At 41.6% G+C, this 23811-nt stretch overlaps 1 protein-coding gene across 1 annotated transcript; it reads left to right on the top strand.

The window, feature by feature from the left end:
- Positions 1 to 1526: 1526 nt before the first annotated feature.
- On the top strand, positions 1527 to 2835 carry BECN2 (beclin 2). The gene has a single exon (XM_058701677.1). The coding sequence runs from the start codon at positions 1527 to 1529 to the stop codon at positions 2826 to 2828; it is 1302 nt and encodes a 433-aa protein (XP_058557660.1). The 3' UTR covers positions 2829 to 2835.
- Positions 2836 to 23811: the final 20976 nt, after the last annotated feature.

Here is a 23811-nt window from a genome sequence, read left to right as displayed (position 1 = left end):
ACGCCCACCCTTCCTTACCAGTATGCATTGAAGTCAACCTTCCTAACCACTTCCCTGCTGACACCTTCTCTTCTGCTTCCCTGGTTAGTCTTGCTTGCTTGACAACACCCATTCAAGTGAGTGACTGACATGTATACTTGATATGTACACATGACAGCCAGTCCCATGTGGACCTTTACAAATGAAGAGCAATCACACCACTTCTCTCCTCTATTCAATCTCCTACTCACTGAGGTAACTCTCACACACATCTCTTCCCCATCTTCACTTTTTGCTGAAGAACTTGCTTCTTATTCCACTGAGATTAAATTTAGCAACACAGATAATGTTTGTGACCCTGTTATGAGGACTTTCTATAGAGCGCTGAAATTAAAGTTGAATTATGATGGCTTTAAGAGAGAACAGGAGAAGAACTGGAGACAATAGGTACAGACAAGTCTTTCCTAGAGGTTTATGACAAAGCCCAAGAAAAGGAACAAAGTTTGGACAGGGAAGAGGGGACAAGGCAATTTATCTAAGTGTACTATACAGTAGTACATAAAACCCCTGCTCCCAATCTTTAGAATCCTCTTCACTCTTGGGCTTCTCAAACCCTCCCAAAGGAGACCCAAGAATGAGGACATAAGAATTGGAGGGAAGATCTCCAGAAATCAGGGATTTCCTTCCTAGCTGAAAATGACACTCCAATTCCATTCATTCTTTCACTAGAGGAAAGCTCCAACAGACTGATTCTGGATTATCCAGGAGGCATCATTCAGTTGTTAGATAAACAGATAAACCACAGTCTGAAACAATCTCTATTCCCCTTCAGCTATGTTTCTGTCTCTCTGGGCTGGATCAAACCCAAAGCCAGGTATGGCTTGAATTTGTTTGGTTTTATTGGGTGGGTAATTAAAATGAAGTTCAGCCATTAGCAATGAATATGCTTTGCCATTCTACTCCCAAGGATGAATCAGGACTCAGAATTGACCATGACATTGAAAGCAATTCCAAACTTATTCTGCTATTCCCCAACTCTTTGGGGAGAGGTATCAGGATGAGGAAAGGCATAATTTGTGTAGTAGATCCTTTGCAATCATTACTCCAGGCATCATGGAGAAGCCATGGGTAAAGGTAGCAGGAAATTGGGAGAGAAGCTGGGAAAATGGACAGAGGCCCTGGTGTCAGGTTAAGGTGATAGGATTTTATTTTAAGGTAAGACAAGAGCATTAAACCATTTTAAGGAGGGAAGTGCCATGATCAGGACTTAGTTTAGAAGTACTCTTAAGATATACCTTGGAAATGTTAAAGGACAAAGTGAGATGATCAGATTTGCCTTCTAGAAAGAATTACTTGTCTAAAAGGAGTGAAAGGAACCCTAGAGTATCTAAGGAGGGCACCAAAGTAAGTCGTTAAGAAGAGCAACAAGATGAGATATGCATTTTGAAGGAATTACTCCTCTAAAGAAGTTTAAAAAGGTATAAATGGACAAGTAAGTGGGGAGCCAGAGGAAACTTAGAATCAAAGTAAGAGCCAAGGCCTCCACCATGTTCCCCATCCGCTTCATTTGCCAGTGTTGCAAGCAGCCACTAAAGCTGAATCCGTCCATGGAGACCTCAGGTCTTGAGACCACCCAAGAAACTACAGCTTCCACACTCTCAGCTCAGTGGGAGCCAGGAGAAACCTTGGAAAGAGGCCCTGCCTCCAAGGCAGAGACAGATACTGAGAAGCTGCAGGATAGTACCTCCTGCTCCACCCTCCCTGGAGATGATGGCAAGATATCCGGGGACAGTTCCAGAAACTTCATCTTACTTGGAGAGTTTGCCCCTACAAGTATGCTCAGTAACGCCCAGAAGACTGCTGGGGACATGTTTGACATCCTGACTGGTGAAAGAGATGTGGACCACGCCCTGTGTGAGGACTGTACTGACAAACTTTTAGAGGAGCTGGACACCCAACTCATTCTCACAGCAACAGAGAACCAGAACTACAAACATTGGAGGAAGAGAATACATGACGGGGAGCTGGAGACACTGCAGGAGGAGCTGGAGGGCCTGGAGCTGGAGGAAGCAAGGCTGGCTCAGGAGCTGGAGGAGGTGGAGAAGAACCAAAAAAGAGTAGCAGAGGATCTTGAGGCAGCCAGAGCAGAGACTCAAGTGCTGGACCAGCAGGATGAGCAGCACTGGAGGGACTACAGTAACTTACAATGGCAGCAACTGGAACTGCAGGATGAGCTGACCAGCAGGAGGAACCAGCTGATACATGCCCAGATCCAGTGGGACTGGCTGAAGAAGACCAATGTCTTCAGTGCCACCTTTGAGATCAGGGATGATGGCCCTGTGGGCACCATCAATAGCTTCAGATTGGGCTGCCTCCCCACTGTTCCCGTGAGCTGGAATGAGATCAACATGGCCTGGGGACAGACAGCCTTGCTACTTCATGCCCTGTCCAACAAGATTGGGCTGGAGTTTCAGAGGTATCAACTCTTCCCCTGTGGAAACCGGTCCTATCTGAAGTCTTTAACAGATGACGCCATTGAGCTGCCATTGTTCTGCATCACGGGGCAGATTACTTGCTTGGATGTCAAATTTGACCTCGCAATGATGGCTTTTTTGGACTGCATGCAGCAGTTCAAGGAAGAGGCTGAGAAAGGCGGGTGGGGTCTCTGCCTGCCCTGCAAGATTCATGTGGAAAATGGCCTGATGGAAGACTCTGGAAGCACTGGTGAGTTCTATTCCATCAGAACCCACCTGAACACGGAGGAGCAGTGGACAAAGGCACTCAAGCTCATGCTTATAAATTTTAAGTGTAGTCTTGCTTGGCTGTCTTTAAAATATTGTCAAAAATAACTTTCTATGAGGGAGAGGGAGATTTTTTTGCTTTAAACTATTTGTGACCATATCACAATTGTAAAATTGGAAGAGATAACATGCTTATAACTTTAAAAAGTTAATGGCAACAGGGGCACCTGGGTGGCTCAGTTGGTTGGGTGGCCACCTACAGCTCAGGTCATGATCTTGCGGTCTGTGGGCTCTGGCTGGCCACTCGGAGCCTGGATTCTGCTTCCAATTCTGTGTGTATGTCTTCTCTCTCTGTCCCTCCCCAGCTTGCACTCTGTCTCTCAATAAATTAACATTTAAAAAAAGGGATCAAGAGATGCAGAGGGAAAGCACTGGGGCTGGAGGAAGGTGGGGGGGAGGAGAATGAGAAAGCTGGAATCTTCATAAAGTGTCTGGGTCACTAATGTATGTAGCAGGACTTTATGGGGAGGGTGAATATTCGAAGATTAAGTTTTTGCTGCGATATATAGTGTAAACCCCTCCTTCATCCCTGAGAAACTTTCAATAAACTTCTATACATTCTTCAATGATTTAAAGTGAGAAGTGTGTCCTATTGGGCTATGCCATTATGTTGAGACCAACCTGGTGGGGTTGTGTGGCCAAAGAGGATGGTAACATCTTGGCTGATAAGTCAATCCAATCATCAGTTAAGAGTCATCAGATGAATTCTTACAGAGACCTAAAGATTTAAAAGGAGTCAGAGAACTTTTTTAAAAATGCAAGTTGCAGGGCACCTGGGTGGCTCAGTTGGTTAAGCATCCGACTCTTGGTTTCGGCTCAGGTCATGATCTCAAGATTTGTGAGTTCGAGCCCTGAATCAGGATCTGTGCTGACAGCTCAGAGCCTGCCTTGGATTCTCTGTCTCTTTCTCTCTGTCCCTCCCTGTGTGTGTGTCTCTCTCAAACATTTAAAAAAAAATGCATCATTCAACCGTTGTTCCATTGCTCTCAAGACAAAATTCAACCCTGGGTCTCCCTGTGTGTCTCCAGGCTCACCTCACACTTCTTCCAGCACCCTCTTATTCCAATACATGCTAAGTCCAAACTTCCTCTGCCTTTTGCCTAAGCTGTTGCTTATCTGCAAGATCTTTTAACCAAACAACTCCCTGAGAGCTATGTTAGCTTTGTAGTCCATAGATAGTGCCTGTAATAGCTACGGCTGCATACATAGTATCTATAAATAGAAGTCATTGTGGAAAATGAGAAAAGGAAGATGCTTAAATATTTTTTAAGTTTATTTTTGAGAGAGCACGTGGGAGTGGGGAAGGGGCAGTGAGAGAGAGAATCAGAGGCTGACTCTGTGCTGATAGCAGAGAGCCCAATGTGGGCTCAAACTCAGGAACCGTGAGATCATAACCTGAGCCAAAATCCAACATTTAACTAACTGAGTCATCCAGGTGCCCTGGAAAGTGAATAACTTGTCATACACTAAGAGACTAGGAGATTGGTTAAATAAATTAAGCTCTAAGCCTATGATGGAATATCATGTAGGTATTAGGATGTTAAGAGGAATATTTAATTAACATAACATTTGATGACAATACTTGTATAAATATATTAACTAAAAAGATTAAGTTATAAAACATAATATGAAAACTCAGAATAGTAGGAAAAAAAATTTTTTTAAATGTATTCCTTGAATATAAAGGTACTGCCATAAGTTTTGGGTTTTAAAAAACTCTCCATTTGAGATTAGGAAAGAGACAGGATACTGGTTACTGGCTATCAGCATTTCTATTTAACATGTGTTGATGCTAGCCAGTACAATATATAAAAAATTAAAGGGATAGAGACTAAAAGGGAAAAAATAAAATTGTTGGGGTGCCTGGGTGGTTTAATCGGTTAAACGTCCGATTTCGCCTCAGGTCATGATCTTGTGGTTTCCTGAGTTCGAGCCCCATGTCAGACTCTGTGCTGACAGCTCGGAGCCTGGATCCCACTTTGGATTCTGTGTCTCCCTCTCTCTCTGTTCCTCCCCCACTCACACTCTGTCTCGCTGTCTCTCTCTCAAAAATAAAAAATTTTAATAAAAAAAGTATTTTCATATGAAATAACTATGACAATATCTAAATAAAACAACAGATAAATCATTAGAATTAATAAGTGAATTAAGAATTCAGTGGCTACAAAGTCAATACAAAAATAAAATGTATTTTTATATAAAGGCAACAATTAGAAAAAGAATTTTGAAATAGTTCAAATTGTCAAATACCTAAGAATAACCTGACAAGGTCCTTAGCGTAGGAAACATGTTATCAATTGCCTGCAGAGCAAGAGTTGGAAATTTTTTTTCTTTAAAAGGCCAAATAGTAAATATTTTAGGATTTTTGGTCCATGTCATCCCTGTTGCAACTACTCAGCTGTAGCAACTACTCAATTGTGCTATTAAAGAGTAAAACCAGCCACAGAAAATACACAAATGAATGGGCATAGCTGTGTTCTAGCAAAACTATATTCATCAAAACAGAAGGCTGGATTTGGCCCTTGGGCCATGGTTTGCTGCCCCTTCACCTAGATGATAGCTTTCATGGAGTCATGGGTTATGTCCACCTCATTTACACTGTGTCCCTAACTGCACAATGCCCACCACTAGTCAACGCTCAATGCATAATTGCATGAATAAATTACCGAATTATACTGAGTGATGGGATTATGGGAAATTTTATTTTCTTCTTCATGGTTTATAAACATTCTCTGGTCTATATGTGTTTGTCTTAGGATAAAAGAAATTAAGGGATGTGGCTAGACATCAAGTTAACCTGCTGTTACATCATTCTGTCCCATTTTGTGATGATCCATCTCCTTCCCTTCTCCCATCCCCCACTTCCCACCAAATTTCTCATACAGGCAAATATTTTCCAGTGAAATAATTTGAATGGCATAAACTAGTAGACGAAGAGATTTTAGGCACCTGCAATAAAAGGTAAATCAGTTTTTAGGTTTTCCTTTTACGTGTGTGTGGTAAGAACACAATATGAGTTTTCCCCTCTTATTGGATTTTTAAGTGTGCATTATAACATTGTTAACTATAGACACAATGTTGTCATGCTAATCACTAGAACATAATCACCTTGCACGATTGAAACTATACTCATCGAATAGCAACTCCCCATCTCCCTGCTAGTCCCTGGCAACCACCATTCTATTCTGTTTGTATGTGTCTGACTTAGATACCTCATAAAGGTGGAGTCATAACTATGGAATTATGAGGCAGTATTTGTCCTTCTGTGACTGACTTAGATAACTCACATTTATTATTTATTTATTTTATTTGTTTATTTTGAGAGACAGAGGCAGTGTGAGTGGGGAAGGCGCAGAGAGAGGGAGAAAGAGAATCCCAAGCAGGCTCCATGCTGCCAGCACAGAGCCTGATGTGGGTCTTGAACTCACAAAACTGTGAGATCATGACCTGAGCCAAAACCAAGAGTCTGACTCTTAACCTACTGAGCCACCCAGGTGCTCCTATTTTTTTTTTTTTTTAGTTTATTTATTTATTTTGAGAGAGAGTGCATGCAAGCACAGGAGGGACAAAGGGAGAGGGAGAGAGGGAGAATCCAAAGCAGGCTCCTTACTGTCAGCACAGAACCTGATGGGCTGGAATTCAGGAACCATGGGATCATGACCTGAACCGAAATCAAGAGTCAATACTCAACTGATTGAGCCACCCAGGTGTCCTGATAAATCACTTTTAGAAGAGAGACATTCTGGGGTAACTGGGTGGCTTAGTTGGTTAAGCATGTGGCTCTTGATTTCAGCTCAGGTCATGATTTCATGGTTCATGGGATCGAGCCCCACATCAGGCTCCATGCTGACAGTGCAGAGCCTGCTTGGGATTCTCTCTCTCCCTCTCTCTCTGCTCCTCCCCTGCTTATGTCTCTCTCTCTCCAAATAAATGAATAAAACTTAAAAAAAGAAAAGAGACATTCTGGTCTCCTCAAAGTGATATCTGGAATAGCTGCACAGCATCACCTATGAACATGTAAGAAATGCAAACTTTAAGGCCCATCCCAGATTTACTTAATCATAATCTTTATTTTAGTAGAGACAGATGAAGATAGAAAGGCACAGCCATGGAACAGCCAGGAACTCAGTGTGTACAGGGGGTTGGGGGCAGGGGTTGCTGTTGAGAGAAGATAGAAAGATAGGAAAGAGTACTGTCTTGGAGGGCCATCGATGTGATGCCAAGGAGTTTAAATTTCTAGTCAGTGGAGCGCCACCCATCCCCACCCACCTTGGCCATGGTACACAAGCCCCCAGAAGTCACAGATTCACTTTTGGAAGCAGTGTAGATTATAGAGGATTGAACACTGGTCAAGTTTGCATGTGGGGAGTGGGGTATCCTCAAAAACACCAGCCCTATCCATGAAATGGCAGGTGACTGTTAGAAGATTAAGCAAATGACCAGAAGTGAGAAAGAGAAAAGGGGAAGAGGTTTCCCAACAGGCAAGAGAAGAAAGAAAGTGCCTAATGGCACTTAAGAGGTTTTTGCTGGTTTTGATGTGAGGATTCTCAGAGCAGTAAGGCCGAGATCCAGCTGGCAATAGATGGGAGAGTGAAAGGAAAAGAAATAGAGACAATGAATACAGACAATTCTTTGAGACCTTTGACACGGACATAGATGAAGCAGAAGCTTTGAAATGAGGACAACTCTGAGAATTTTTATAGTATAAGAGGACAGTTGTAGGGAAAGAATACAAATACAGCATGTGCGTGACATAAATTGATAATGTGAGACGAGAAAGTAGAAGTCTAACCCTGAGGGAGGTTAGGAGGACTGCTCTTGGACAGGAGGAAATATGTCCCTCAGATGAGGTGGGAGGGGGTGAAGATACAGATCATTTGTGGTAGGAGTGTGGGTTGTTAACAGGAAGCAGCTCAGGCAGCTTTGAGGAGGCTGGTGGAGGAATGCACATGGTGGGGGAACAGGGATTGTGAAGGAAACTGTAAACCAAGTTTCAAAGCCTGCAGTAAATGAGGGGGAGTGAGGGCCATGGCTGACAGGTAGAAGAAGGTAGGAAGTTTATTATGGAGCAGGGACCATAAAGAGGACTGCACTGAGATCCAAGACCAGAAGGAAGAATCTGAATAAAGACAGTGGAGGGAAGTGAGTGGTTATGGTATGTGACAGGAGAGCTCTCAGAAGTGCTGGTGTTGGACCTGTGGCCGAGGATGACAGACAGGAGGCCTGCCTGGCCTGCCTGGCCTCATGTTTATGACCAGTAGAGACTGAGGTTTCCACTGATGTTGGAACTGTCAGTTGCGCTCACACCTCCTTTGCTCCATTGCTCTAACAGGAAGGTGCTAAGAAGGTGGTCTGGGACCTTTGATTTGAGCTCACTAGGGAGTGAGGAGGGCCATTTGGGTCCTGGACATTTAGCACCCACAGTTGATCCCTAGAGCTCTGGGGGTTTGTAGAGAAGAGTCAAAGAGGTCTGATGCCCTAGAGAGAAAAAATAACCCTTAACTAGAGTTTCCTTCAAGCACTTGGGAGGAGGTTGGTTGAATCCCAGATGGTTGCCTCCTGTTGGAATCCCAGTGGCTCCCAGTGACCACTAAGTAGTTCTATCCACAGATAGAACTCTCTTATGTAGGAGAAAATGGTCTAGCTTCTAGACAATGTCTTGGAGCAGAGCTTGCTACAGGGAGCTAGACAGGGGTTGAAGTCCATTGACATGGCTAAAAAGCCATAGATAGTCTACAGATATGAACAGCAAAGCGGAAACAAGTCTTGAGGAGAGTTCTTCTCAGTCTGGGTCATCTCAGGAGAGACATTTAAACTCAGAACCACACACTCAAATGTCCTTAGCTAGCACCAAGATGGTAACAATGTCTGACTTGGCACCTGTCCTACCTAAAGGGGTCACAGGTTTTGCAGCTCCAACCAGTTTCAACCTGCAATCTAGGTCCCTGTATCAAATCTTCCAACTTTTCTGGAGAACCTAGATATCTGGATTTAAATAAGAAATCCCGGGGGTACCTGGGTGGCTCAGTCGGTAGAGCATCTGACTTTGGCTCAGGTCATGATCTCACAGCTTGTGAGTTTGAGCCCCATGTCGGGCTCTGTGCTGACAGCTCAGAGCCTGGAGCCTGCTTCAGATTCTGTGTTTCCCTCTCTCTCTGCCCCTCCCCTGCTCACACTTTGTCTCTCTCTCTCTCAAGAAAAATAAAACACTAAAATTTTTTTTATATAAATAAGAAATCCCTTGGTTTCTAAATCACAACACCTAATGAAAATATTGGAAAACATTTTGAGTCAAAACAGTTATGGGACCACATGTGACCCTATGGCCATTAATTTGTAACCTATGGCTTATTTCACATGGTTGGCCTGAGAAGTAACGATATAAAGTTTATGAAAGACTTTTGTCAGTGAAAAAAATCCTATAAGAACAACTGGAATAAGGAGAAGAGATCTCTGCTTCTTAGAGGTAGAGAACTGGGGCATTAGATCTTTTATATAATGTTTGGGCATCAATCAGCAACTTGCAGCAAGTAAGCAAGTAATAACACAAATTCCAGATCTTTGAAGATTTCTTGTAAAGAAGAGGTTAGTAGTATCAGGCATCCAGTACAGGGGATCAAGTTTATCATATATTTTTTTAACGTTTATTTATTTTTGAGAGAGAGACACACACACACACACACACATACAGAATGTGAGTAGGGGAGAGGCAGAGAGGAAAATACAGAATCTGAAGCAGGCTTCAGGCTCTGAGCTGGCAGCACAGAACCCTACAGAGGGCTTGAACTGACAGAGTACAAGATCATGAACTGAGCCGAAGTCAGATGCTTAACCAACTGAGCCACCCAGGTGCCCCTATAATTTTAAATAAAATAATTTAAATAATAAGGTATACTGGAAAATAAATTTATCAATATTTGAACTAGAAATATTAGTATGAATTCTTGTGTGTGTTGCGTGTTTCTGGAAGCAATGATAAGCTGGCTGCTGTAAGTGCCCCACGATTCAGATCTTGGTTTCCCATTCTCCACGGAAAGGACACTTCTTAGAGAAAAAGTGCTTTATCATTTCCCGCCTCCCGCCCCGCTTCCGTCTCCCCCCTCCCTCCCCCCCAAACCTGATGTTGAATTTTAGCTATATCAATATCCTCAGATCATGATAAATGAGTGTTTTTCTCTTCCATTCTGGAATCATTCTCCTTCCATGTCTGGTATCACTAAGAATTCATGGATCCTTTTTTGCAAGAAACTGCAGTTCACCCCCAGATGATAAGGGAACATTCTTTAGAGAAAAATGCCACTTTATAAATGTAGAAGGAACAGTTGAATAGAAAATAACCATTTTGCGATACCTGAGGAAATAATTGAGTCAGGTAAGGATGATCAGAGACCCTGAAGAAGGGCCCTGGGGAGGAGGATATTTGTGGAGTACCAATATTATCCCACAGGCTCACTGATGTATGTTTATAGTTGAGAAGTTTACTGCCACATTTTACTCAGGTTGTGAAACATCATCATTAATCAGGAGATGATCTAATGTTATGAATCTCCTCACAAGATGTATTAACCTCATGGCATCACCTGTAAAATCTTTTATGCAGAAAGTTTAAGTCTTATGAAGCCCTTAAGACCTATTTTCTAATTTACAGGAACAAACTAAATGCTATCACAAAGAAGTAATCAAATTAATCCAGAATGTAAGATTTTCTACAAGACAATTGGACTAGGTTTCAAAAAGTTATGGTTTTTTATTTAAAAAAAAAAAAAAGGTTTTTTAAATGTTTGTTTGTTTATTTATTTATTTTTGAGAGAGAGACAGAGTGTGAGCAAGGGAGGGCTAGAGAGGGAGACACAGAACCCGAAGCAGGCTCCAGACTCCAAGCTGTCAGCACAGAGCCTGATGCGGGGCTCCAACCCACAAACCATGACATCATGGCCTGAGCCGAAGTCAGACGCCCATCTGACTGAGCTACCCAGGCACCCCATGATTTTTTAAAAAGTAGGAGGGATTTGTTAGGTTAACAGACACAAACAAGCTGTAACAACCCAATATGATGTGAACTCAGAGGAACAACTACTGTAGTGGGCCTGCCACTAACAACTAGGCCCTGGATTTCTCAAACTGAGCATAAACAACTTCACAGAACACCAAAAATCAGGTCACTCTGACCAGGATAGAGCAAGACAAAAACCAGACCACTCTGTAATCGTAAGGACAGACAAAAACAAGAACATCGTCCAAACCACAAAAATGGCCAAACATCCCCCGTCCCTGCTTTGTTCCACCGGATCCAGAAAAAAATTAAGAAAATCATAGAATTGCCTTTGCTTTTCGACAGCACCCAATCCAGAACAAAACCACACCCTGACCCCTTACCAAGAATCATCTTCAGCCCTCTGCCGGGCTCTTCCCTGCCCCACCCCCTTTGCAAAGAGCCAGTAAATCCAGCTTTGTTCAAGGTGAATCCGGCAAGCAGGGTGTCAATAACTCAGACTAGATCCTGGTTTAGAAACAATAAAAGACCAACTGTAAGACATGTGGGGGACGAATTATGGAAATCTGAATATAGTGTGGTATTATGTGATCTATAGTAAATCGTGAATTTTCTTAGGTGTGATAATGGTATCATTATGTTGGAGAATAGAATTTTGTTGTATATGTTTAGGCTTAAGATGTTGTGTCTTCAGTGGACTCTGAAATGATTCAGCAAATTAGGAAAATGTATTCATAAAGTCATTGTGGTAAAATGTTGAAACTTGGTGGTGAATAGTTTTGTGTTTATCATGCAATGTCTTCAACTTATTTTTTCATTGTGCACTTTTCTGAGATAATTGATGTACAACATTGTATGAGTTTAAGGTGGACAACATAATGATTTCATGTATGGATCTATTGCAAAATGATCACCACAGTAAGTGCAGTTATATCCGTCACCACACAGTTAAACAATTTTTTCTTGGGATGAGAACTTTTAAGGTTTATTCTCTTAGCAACTTTCAAATATACGATACAGTGCCATTGACTGTAGTCACCATGCTGTACATTATATCCCTAAAACTTATTTATCTTATAACTGGAAATTTGTATCATTGACCCTCTTCACTGCCCCCCCCCCCCCCGCCTTCCTCATGAATCTGTTCTCTGTATCTGAGTTTGGGTTTTTTTAGATTCGACGTATAAGTGAAATCATAGAGTATTTATTTTTCCCTGTCTCACTTGCTCTGTAACATTTTTATTTATTTATTTTTTTTTTTTTTAATTTTTTTTTTTAACGTTTATTTATTTTTGAGACAGGGAGAGACAGAGCATGAACGGGAGAGGGTCTGAGAGAGAGGGAGACACAGAATCTGAAAAACAGGCTCCAGGCTCTGAGCTGTCAGCACAGAGCCTGACGCGGGGCCCGAACCCACGGACCGCGAGATCATGACCTGAGCCGAAGTAGGCCGCCCAACCGACTGAGCCACCCAGGCGCCCCGCTCTGTAACTTTTTAAAAGAAATAGTACAAAAGACACACTTCTAGAATTTTTAAAATTTTGAAACACGCCATAATTAGAAGTTAAAAAAAAATCCCTACTCCCTGGCTCTGCCATTTATAAGCAAAATGAATGGCAACTAGGTGCTCTCTTTAAAAAAAATTTTTTTATGTTTATTTATTTTTTTTTTAATTTTTTTTTCAACGTTTTTTTATTTTTGGGACAGAGAGAGACAGAGCATGAACGGGGGAGGGGCAGAGAGAGAGGGAGACACAGAATCGGAAACAGGCTCCAGGCTCCGAGCCATCAACCCAGAGCCTGACGCGGGGCTCGAATTCACGGACCGGACCGCGAGATCGTGACCTGGCTGAAGTCGGACGCTTAACCGACTGCGCCACCCAGGCGCCCTATGTTTATTTATTTTTGACAGAGACAGAGCATGAACAGGGGAGGAGCAGAGAGAGAGGGAGACACAGAATCCGAAGCAGGTTCCAGGCTCCGAGCTGTCAGCACAGAGCCTGACGCGGGGCTCGAATTCACAAACCTCAAGATCATGACCTAAGGCAAAGTGCGACCCTTAACTGACAGAGCCACCCAGGAGCCCCAAAAATGTTTATTTATTTTGAGACAGAGAGCAAGTGGGGGAGGGTCTGAGAGAGAGGGAGACACAGAATCTGAAAAACAGGCTCCAGGCTCTGAGCTGTCAGCACAGAGCCCGACGCGGGGCTCGAACCCACGGCCCATGAGATCATGAACCCGGCCGAAGTAGGACCCCCAAACGACTGAGCCACCCAGGAGCCCCGAGGTGCTCTCTTTAAACTTCAATTTTCTTTTCTATGAAGCAGAGATAATAGTATTAATCTCATAATTGTGGGGATTCAGTGGTAATATTTAAAGTGCTCAGCAAAGTGCTTGGCATGTTTTATTACTTGTATTATTATTATAATTATGAAGATGTTAACAACTTTGTACTTAAAATTTGTGGGTACTTATATGACTTGTATTTCTACATAGGAAGTTTCTGGACAGGGAATTTCTGGGTGAGCAAATATGAATATTTTTTTAAATTTTAAGTTTTTACCAAATATTGTTCCACATGATTACACCCAGAACTATCCTAACATTTGTGGGGCCCAGAACAGAAGTATAAGTGAAGATGTGCGTATAACATGTGTGTAAGTACTTAAATCAAGCTACACACTGCTCAGTAAAATATGTTCTATCCTCCTACCTTGACAAATACATCTTCATTATTAGAAGTCCAGTTTCAAATGTAGAATTCTCAGACTCCTTGAAGTTGTAGGCTGGGATGTTCTGAGCGTGTCCACAGCCCATGGACCATCTTCTCCTCTCACCCCTGGTTTGACTCTACAAGGCAGAGTTTCTTGTGCCTCATGTGAACACAGCTTCAAGCTTCGTACCCAAGCTTTATCCATGGCCCTGAAATCAGCCATCTGTTGGGTATGCCTCCCAGCCAGAGAGGCACACACCAGCAGCACTGTCTGCCTTTGAGGCACCAACTCCTGAAAGAAGAGTCCTGTGTAGTTCTTGACATGGACATTGTGCCACTTTCACAGAGAAGTGCAGTGCTCTAGATGTCTGGAGAAAGATCTAGAAGGGGTGCGTGTGGGGGAGGGTGGGCTCTAGGTGAGTCTGTGGTCTTAATGCTATAGTCTTCCTCACAATGGGGAGGTCTGCAGCAGATCAGGGTCTGAATGGGGTCTTCTGAATTACAAAGAGGACTGTGCGGGTTTTGCCAGTTTATATTCCCACTGAAGGTGCCAATTCCATCACAGCATAATTAACACTGGATAATATCAAGCTTTAAAAAAACGTGTACTAATCTATTACATGAAAAGAAATCTCAGTATTATTTCAACTTGAATTTCTACAATCATTGTTAAATATTTTGGTGTCTACAAGCCTTTTGGATTTCCTCTCTTGCAACTAAGACTCATTTAATTTTTAATTTTTCTATTAAGTTGCAAGATCTTTTGTTTATTAGAGAAATCAGCAGTTGACCATAGGAGTTACAAGTATTTTTCTCCTCAGTTCTCCCTTTGATTATAATTATAGTGTTGGTTATCTAGAAATTTTTATTTTCATTTTTTATGTGGTCAAGATTGGTAGTCTTTTCCATTATGACCTCTGGGGTTTGTGTCGTGCTGAGAAAAATGGTCTCCATGCCAAGGCTGTCAAATTATACACCCACGATTTGTTTTCTTCTAGTATATTATGGTTTCATTGTTTTTACATTAAAATATTTGATACATCTGGAATTTATTTTAATTAATTAATTAATTTATTTATTTATTTTCAAAAGGCTGAGAAGTGAAGGAATTTATTTCAATGTAAGATTTGGTTTAGGGCCCATTGTTCCCTTTTATTCCAAATGGCAAGCTCCATGTCTCAATTGCATTTATTAAACAATCCATCCTTCGGCACAGATAGTCTGACTTGCATGTGGTATGATCATATTTTAACTCCTTAACAACACTTTATGGTCCTCAAGGACAAAGACTACCTTTCTTTTCCTGAGGTCTCATGTCAATGGGCAGATCTCAGGTGTTCAACAAATACTTGGGAAAATGGGAGAACTTGCTGCCATCTAGAGAGTGGTTATTGCAAAGATGAAATGAAATAATACTTATGAAGTTCTTAGAATAATAGCACTGCCACATTTTAAGGTACTATTGCTATTCTTTTGTTTGGGTTTTTTAAAAAAATTATATCTAATGTTATATTTAGATATTGGTATTAACAATATATTAAAGAGAAGAATGATTGTTGCCCTTTTAGTCAAAACTTTTATTCCTTGCTGGCTTTAGTGCATGAGTCACTCCTCCATGGCCCCCTCCCCCCCCATTTTCCATCCCCTTAAAATCACACAGTGGCTAATAACTCAAATAGCTCTATACATATTCCCAGTTGACCTCAGGTTTTGTTGTTGCTTTTGTTTTTGTTTTTAATACACATGGCTTACCATCAAGATTGAAATCTTATGGGGGAAGAGGAAGCAAAACACAATAGTAAAGGGGTTTTGCTTGTTTGTTTTGCTTTTGTTATAATAATGAAGAAAAAAACTTTTTCAAAACCTATGTTGATTTCATATTTACAAATATGTAATCCTGGCTGTGTCAGTCCCCCCAGGTCTGTCCCAGCCTGTTCTGTCTCAGCCTGTTCTGTCTCTGTGTGCTGGTCCCAAAGCCTGCAATGAGATTCTAAGTGGGTAGTGTCACTTCACTAGAAACTGCTTCCTGTCTGTTTCCCACCAAACTTCCCCAAGGTCAGAGCTTCTCAAGGCACATTGATCAAGTCACAAGAGCCCAGCTCTAGTGTCTGGACAGTGCTGGGCAGTATGACTGCTCTGTTTCTCTTCCACCCATTGGGGAAGTGCCCTGATTTCAGTGGATCTGTGTCCATTGTGTTTCAGCTCTGGTAAAACCAATTCAACAGCATGTTTTGAGCAAAGACCTTGGCCAACCATGGTCCTGATGGCTGAAGTGCCTTGGAAAGAGCCTGGGCTTTATAATCAGACAGATTGAGTTTCAAAAGATGTTCCTGGCACTGTGGGCCTGAGAGAGTTACTTAATCTCTTTTTTGGGGTTTCCTCATCTGTAAAACCTGATCATGTGATTTGGAAAGATCCACATGCAAATAGGCAAGACCAGTTATCTGTAGCAAAGTAATCCGGAAATGAGAAGGTCCAGAGAGAGTCCCCAAGAATAAAGACCACATAGCGAGGTCACTGGCGAGACTGCCCCTCTGCAGTGTGCTCTTGTCACTGGAACTCTATCTCTTTCTCACCTGTGACACGGGGACAACATTGCACTTGCATCAAAGGCTTTACCGAGAGGATTAAATGAGGTGACAGGTAAAGCACTTAGAATCACTCTGGCCCCTCGTAAGGAACTAGCTATCCCATCATCATGTCTTCTGAATTTTTGTTTTGTTTTGTTTTTAATTTTTATTTTTACATCTTTAGATAGTGGAATTAACATGTCTAAAAATGTTAAAAGACAAATAGTTAATTAACCTTTTGGTTCAGAGACTCCTTTATGAATGTGAGAGTGTGGAACAAGCAAGTCACAAATGACAAAAGATTAATAATCATCACCATACTGTACCCGTGAAACTAATACAACATTGTATATTAATTAACTACAATTAAAATAAAAACTTAAAAAGCTTAATAACCAATATACTTTAAAGTTATTTACCTTACTCTTAACTACAGAGAACAAACTGATGGTTGCCAGAGGGAAGGTGGGTGGGGGGGATGGGTGAAATAGGTGATGGGGATTAAGGGGAACACTTGTGATGAGCACCGGCTGTTGCATATAAGTGCTGGGTCACTAAATTGTACACCTTGAAACTAGTATCACACTGTGTGTTAACTAACTGGAATTTAAATAAAAACTTAAAAGAAAATAAAGTTATTTACCTTACTCAAGCCTAAAGGCATGCAAATTTAAAAGAAAAATAAACATTTTCCTCTTACTGGAAGAGAAATGTAATAGGATATCAAATACATGTGAAATTGGCTGGGGGGAAAGGTTGAGATATTTACTGTCAGGATGGATATGTGGGAAAAAGCTCATACATTTTAAAACAGTATAAATTCATGTAACATTTTAGGAGGATAATTTGGCATCTGTCCAAATTTTGAATGAACATTCTTATACACAAATTATCCCAGTTCTAAGAGCCCTGGGATATTTGTATGAGTGTGCAAATCAACAGATACTTTGTGCATTCAACAGATACTTTGTGAGCATCAGCTCTGGACTAGGGTCACTTCTAGGCACAAAGGGAGGGGAAGTTGTTTTCAAGAACTAAGAACCAAGACAGAGAAGAAGCATAGATAACTACTATAATTTCAGGTTTCTTTAAGAAGTGACAAAGAAAGTGACCCTATGAAGAGAAAGCAAGTCAGGGAGAACGGGGTGAGGGATGGGCGACTGATGCCAGGATGGGCTTCCCTGAGGGAACCAAGGCCAGGAAGGCACTGACCAGGGGAAGGTGTTGGCAAGAGTGTTTGGCTCTTTGGGGAAACAATGTAATTCACCATAAACAGAGGCATAAGTAAATAAAAACAAATAAAGATAAATCAGTTTTATGATATATCGTGCAGTTGCTAGGAAGAATGTTAAAAACATGTCTGAGATATATACAGTTTGGGAAAAAGAAAGTACTGAACAATATACTGTATGTAGCTTTGAAAATATAAATATACATATGAGTGAATATTTTCCTTTGGTATGAAATTCTTTGAAATATTAGAATCGGTTACAATAGATTTAGATTATATTACTAATTTTTAAAAATTGTATATGTATACATAATATTATTCAAGATTCAATGAATTGGGGCAACTGGGTGGCTCAGTTGGTTAAATGTCCGACTTTGGCTCAGGTCATGATCTCATGGTCCATGAGTTTGAGTCCCACATGAGGTTCTGTGCTGACAGCTTATAGTCTGGAGCCTGTTTTGAATTCTCCCTCTCTCTCTGCCCCTCCCTCCTCTCTCTCTCTCTCTCTCAAAAATAAACATTAAAAATTTTTTTTAATTAAAATAAAATTCAATGAATTGTATGAACTCTTTCTCAAGGACATGGGAAATATGGACAAATTTTTCATACCCTTTTTGGTGGTTCCTGTATCAGATTAAGAATTCATGATGCAGGGGCTCAGTCGGTTGAGCATCCGACTCTTGATTTCAGCTCAGGTTATGATCCCAGGGCCGTGGGATCAAGTGTAGAGCCTGCTTAAGATTCTCTCTGTCTCTCACTCTGTCCCTTTGCTCCCTCCCTAACTTGCATTCTCTCTCTCCCTCTCTCTAAAATAAATAAGTAGGTAAGTAAGTAAATAGAATTCCTGATGAAAAGTTTAGGAAAAGGAGAAAGAAGAAGGAGTCATGTGAGATCAGCATTGTTTCTGAGCTGTTTGGAGGGCAAACCACACTGCATGTTGGGGATTTAAACTCTTGGGAAGAATTCTTGAGGCTGTTAGCTCTGGAGCTTAGTAATCACATAATTTGTCTTGTTTTGTCTCCATATTCATCAAGCAACCGTCTGACTATAACTTGGCCTCTCGTGTGAATTAGTTTCTAGGGAGGAAATATACTGACTACATTGGTCAGTTGATGGTGCTTCTTTTAAAAGTTGTTCATGATCATTGGGGTTTCTCATTGATCTTAAGTTTAGTGGACATGAAATTGTCAATGAGAGGTAGCCATCCACTGGGTCACAGACAGGTAGAGGCCAGGATCATGAAGCCTAGGAGGCTTGCTGTGAAGACACAGAAAGAACATAGATGTCTATGAGCCAAGGAGAACACTCTCATCAGAGACCAAGTGCCCGTGTGCCCACAATATCACCCCAACCGCACCCAGTTGCTCAGGTGGATGTGAAGATTAAATAAAATACTAGATGCAGAGTGCGTGGCTTGCTTGGTGCCTGGACAGGCAAGGTGCCCAGTGGTGTTAATTTTGTCTACCACTCCTTGATTATACATCAAAGATACCTGCTCTCAGAGTTTATAATATTTTCTGAGAGAATGGATTATTTAAAGGAAACTGGAGAAAAATATACTACAGTACAAGGTTAGAAAAATAATATAAAAATTGGCAGAATTTGTAAAGAGCTCAGGAAGTCACAAAGGGCTGATGGAATTATCTGGACAAGTCACATTTTAAACTTGACTTTCCCTCAATTTGATTGCATTTCCTTGGTTAAAAATCTTATAAATTGTGTGGATTTGTTTTCTTTTGCCTATTACAGGAAGGCCTGACCTAATAAAATGGGGTCACTGGCCTGTCTTTAAAAGGTTTATAGCAATTTGGTTGGACTGTGCAATACCTTTCCAGGGCAAGAAGTATAAGAGCCTTCTGTCTCTGTCTCATTTACCAGGACATGGACACTTTGACCTGGAGACTCCTTTATGGTTTTGAAAAGGGAACTTGTTTAGTCTTCCAAACAGACAGCAGTTCACAGAAAAGGGGCAGCAAGATTTTGGCCCTTGCCGCCAGATGGCCCTGGGTTTGTATCCTGACTCATACAATTTCCTGTGTGACCTTGGGCAAGGCATTTAAACTTCTTTGCTTCCATTTCTTTTCATTGGTAAAACGGGGATTATAATAGTACTTTCTTCACAGAATAGTTGTGGGAAGTAAAAAGAAGGTAGAGGTTCTTAGGAAATCACAGGGTCCATTGTAAACCCCCAGGATATATTACTATCGAGAGAGAGAGAGAGAGAGAGAGAGAGAGAGAGAGGAGTTTGAGAGAAAGAGAGAGAAAGGCTTAGAGATGCCCTAACTCAGGAGTTCTCAAACTTTAGAATCATTTGGAATACACGTTAGCAATGCAGATTCTTATGGACAGATTGCTAGGGTGAAAGTGACCTTCCCATTTCTCCAGTTTTCTCAGACTTTTTGAGCTTAAAATATTTAATAAGCCAAGTTACCATATTTGGGGGCAGCATGTCCTGAACCCCATCGAGCCTATGGTGTGATTAGGTTTAGTTGAAGTCATGAGGGTGGGGTCCCCATGATGGGATTAGCACTTTTACAAGACACCAGAGGGCCTGCTCTGCCTGCCTCCAGCCCCCCCCCATGTGAGGGCACAGCAAGAACACGGATGTCTATAAGTCAAGAAGAAAACTCACACTAGAAACCGGGTTGACTGGTACTCATATCATGGGATTTCCCAGGCTCCAGAACTGTTAGAAATACATTTCTGTTACTTAAGGCCCCCAATCTGTGGTATTTTGTTAAAGTAGTCCGAACAGACTAAGACACCTGTTGTTGCCACCACCCCTGGTCCCTTTAGATTTGTAGGTCTAGTTGGGGCCTGGAATCTGCCGTTTGAATGGCACGATCTGCCTGATACTGATGCAGGTAGTCTCCAGCAGACCTGAAGAAGGGCACAGGATAGTCTCTTCACTCTCTGAGAACTTGGTGTCCTTCCTGCTTTATATCTGTCCTGTCCCTTTCTATCATATGCCCTCCTGCCTCCTGACAACTCTGCTGTTTCATAGTCTCTCGGGAGTTTTTCTTTCTTTCTTTCTTTCTTTCTTTCTTTCTTTCTTTTTTTTTTGTTTGTTTTTTTCATTTTTATTATTATCTTTTTTCTTTTTTTTCCCAATATCTGAAGTTTATTTCAAATTGGTTTCCATACAACACCCAGTGCTCATCCCAAAAGTTTCTTCTTTCTTTCAAGTTTATTTATTTTGAGAGAGAGAGAGCAAGCGCACACAAGCAGAGAGGGGGCAGAGAGAGGGAGGGAGAGAGAATCCCAAGCAGGCTCTGCACTGTCAGCATGGAGCCTGATGTGGGGCTCAAACTCACAAACCCGTGAGATCGTGACCTGATCCGAAACCAAAAGTCGGATGCTTAATCAACTAAGCCACCCAGGTGCCCCTTGGGGGCTTCTTAAATAAAACCACCACCAATTCCTCTAAAAGGTCAAGGAAAAAGTTATTTTCAGATCTTAATATTTGTAACTCTTCAGAAAGGCAAAAGATGTGATCACTATAAAGGTTTAAAATACATTACAGAAAATTAAGAGGAAAATAATATGGTTGAGATAAACAGGATAGAATTATTACTGAGGCCTTAGTAACATTTTATTTTATTTATTTATTTTTTTAATGTTTATTTATTTTTGAGACAGAGAGAGACAGAGCATGAACAGGGGAGGGGCAGAGAGAGAGGGAATCACAGAATCTGAAACAGGCTTCAGGCTCTGAGCTGTCAGCACAGAGCCTGACGCGGGGCTTGAACTCACGGACCGTGAGATCATGACCTGAGCCGAAGTCGGACGCTTAACCGACCAAGCCACCCAGGCACCCCCGTAACATTTTAAAATGGAATTAAAAACATATAGACACTCAGCCAAGCGATATTGGCTCCATTCTGTAAAATGGAATGAAGCTCTGGTCACAGCTTGCTATTTTTGGCTTGCATTTCCACCACCAACTTATACCAACTTTTTTCTCCTTGGTAGATGCCTTTCTAGCTTACCTTTTCAGTTTGCAAAGATCAGCTTTTCTCACTGCCACCTCACATTTCCTCTTATTTGTCCATTAATTCAAAGAATATGAGAAGGCAAAGGTGAACAACCCATAAATGGTGTGTGTCTTCAAGAATCTTCCATTTTGGGAAGCAAAATAATATAAAAACAGGGAGGTGGACAAAACATAAGAGACTCTTAAATATGGAGAACAGAGGGTTGCTGGAGGGGTTGTGGGAGAGGGGATGGGCTAAATGGGTAAGGGGCATTAAGGAATCTACTCCTGAAATCATTGTTGCACTATACACTAACTTGGATGTAAATTTAAAAAAATAAATTAAATGGGGGACAAAAGAATATTCCCTTTCATTGGTAAGATATATGAAGACCAAGACAATCTAAAATTGTTGGGGCCCCTGGGTGGCTCAGTCGGTTGGGCGTCCGACTTCGGCTCAGGTCATGATCTCGCGGTCCGTGAGTTCGAGCCCCACATCGGGCTCTGTGCTGACAGCTCAGAGCCTGGAGCCTGTTTCAGATTCTGTGTCTCCCTCTCTCTCTGACCTTCCCCCATTCATGCTCTGTCTCTCTCTGTCTCAAAAAAACGAATAAATGTTAAAAAAAAAATTTAAAATTGTGATGAGGTCAGAGGTGTCTGGGTGGCTCAGTTGGCTGAACGACCGTCTTTGTCTCAGGTCATGATCTCACAGATTGTGAGTTCAAGCCCCACATTAGGCTAACTGCTGTGCAAGCTGCTGTCTGTGCAGAGCCTGCTTCAGATTCTCTGTCCCTTCCCCCTCTCTGCCTTTCCCCTGCTCACATGTTCACACTCTTTCTCTCAAAAATAAATAAACATTAAAATTGTGACAAGGTCAATAAAGAAAACAAATATAACAAACAAACATGGGTTGGAGCGGGATGAGAAGAATAGAATCTATTTTGTAACTTTGTATTATGGATATTTCCAATGCATACAAAGATGTGATGAATATCCATCATACAGTGTCAATAGTCTTCTAGACACGGCTAATCTTGTTTTATCTGTGCCTCACTCATTTACTCCACTTCCAACTACTTGGAAGCAAATCTGAGACATTATATCACTTCATTCATAAATATTCTTGTATATTTCTTCTAAACCATAGCCATGAAACCATTACCACACCTGAAAAAAAATGAACTCTTCTTTTTCTGTCTACTCAGTGATGGACTACTACTCCTACTCTTACTCCTACTTTGGAGAAATTGGTCCAAAAAGGCTTCTTTAAGATTAGATTGGAGACCCAGCGCAATGTTGCCTAAATTATCTATGGTCAAGAACGAGTTTTTCTGCTTTTTGTTTTTTTGGTTTCATTTCTGATTGGATGAGCAGTCTTGTGAACTACAATGAAAATAAGTTGCCTCCTAAGCAAAATTTGAAAAGATTACATAGAACAGGTGCCGGGAGATTGGCCTTCTGCCAAATCAGGCCCACACCCTGTTTGTCTATGGCTCATAAGCTAAGAGTGTTTCTTTACATCTTTAAATAGTTGGGAAAAGTAAAAAGAATATTTCATGACATGTAAAAAGTATGTGAAATGCAGATTTCAGTGCCTACAAGAAAGGTGTGTGGAAGACAGCCCCTTTCAATCATTTATGTACATTTTCATATGCTTTTGGGTACACTTTCATACGGCTTTATGCTGCAGTGGAAGAGTTGAGTAGTTATGAAGGAGTTGCTCTGAGGTGGGCAGCAGAGGAAGGAGCCTTGCAGGAGGAGCATCCCAGACAATGATTAGTGCAAACTCAGCCACAGGAAAGAGCATGGCCTGGCCTAGGTTGATGAGTTGATGGTCATGGGCAACATTCCCATATGGTATCTTTTGGTCCACACAGGGTTTTAAAACAAATTAGAATTCTGTACCAGAGGTTTTGCATGGAGTGATTTATTTTCTTTCTTTTTTAAATGTTTATTTATTTATTTTGAAAGAGAGAGAGAGAGAGAGAGAGAGAGAGAGAGAGCAGGGGACAAGCAGAGAAAAAGGGAGAGAGAGAATCCCAAGCAGGCTCTGTGCTGACGGCATGGGGCTTGATCTCACAAACCATGAGATCATGACCTGAACTGAAATAAAGAGTCAGATGCTCACCCAACTGAGCCACCCAGGTACCCCTAGAGTGATTTCTTTTAAAACCTGGATTTCTTCAACGTTTTTTTTTGTTTTTTTTTTGTTTTTTTTTTTTTTGGGACAGAGAGAGACAGAGCATGAACGGGGGAGGGGCAGAGAGAGAGGGAGACACAGAATCGGAAACAGGCTCCAGGCTCCGAGCCATCAGCCCAGAGCCTGACGCGGGGCTCGAACTCACGGACCGCGAGATCGTGACCTGGTTGAAGTCGGACGCTTAACCGACTGTGCCACCCAGGCGCCCCTAAAACCTGGATTTCTGAGTTCTTTTGAGAAAATCTGAAAATGTGGCAATCATGGACCCACATAGGGATTTAATAACTCTAGGGCAGAGAAACATCTTCTTGCTGGAAGGGGATGTGTGGGTTCAGTTCAGGCATCTGAGCCT

The sequence above is a fragment of the Neofelis nebulosa genome, chromosome 15 (genome assembly GCF_028018385.1).
Source record: "Neofelis nebulosa isolate mNeoNeb1 chromosome 15, mNeoNeb1.pri, whole genome shotgun sequence".
In the NCBI taxonomy this organism is placed as follows: Eukaryota; Metazoa; Chordata; class Mammalia; order Carnivora; family Felidae; genus Neofelis; species Neofelis nebulosa.
This window is presented reverse-complemented; position numbering and strand designations above follow the sequence as displayed.

Bases quoted from the DNA above. Each gene is read 5' to 3' on its own strand.
- BECN2 (XM_058701677.1), top strand. From the start codon at position 1,527: ATGTTCCCCATCCGCTTCATTTGCCAGTGTTGCAAGCAGCCACTAAAG.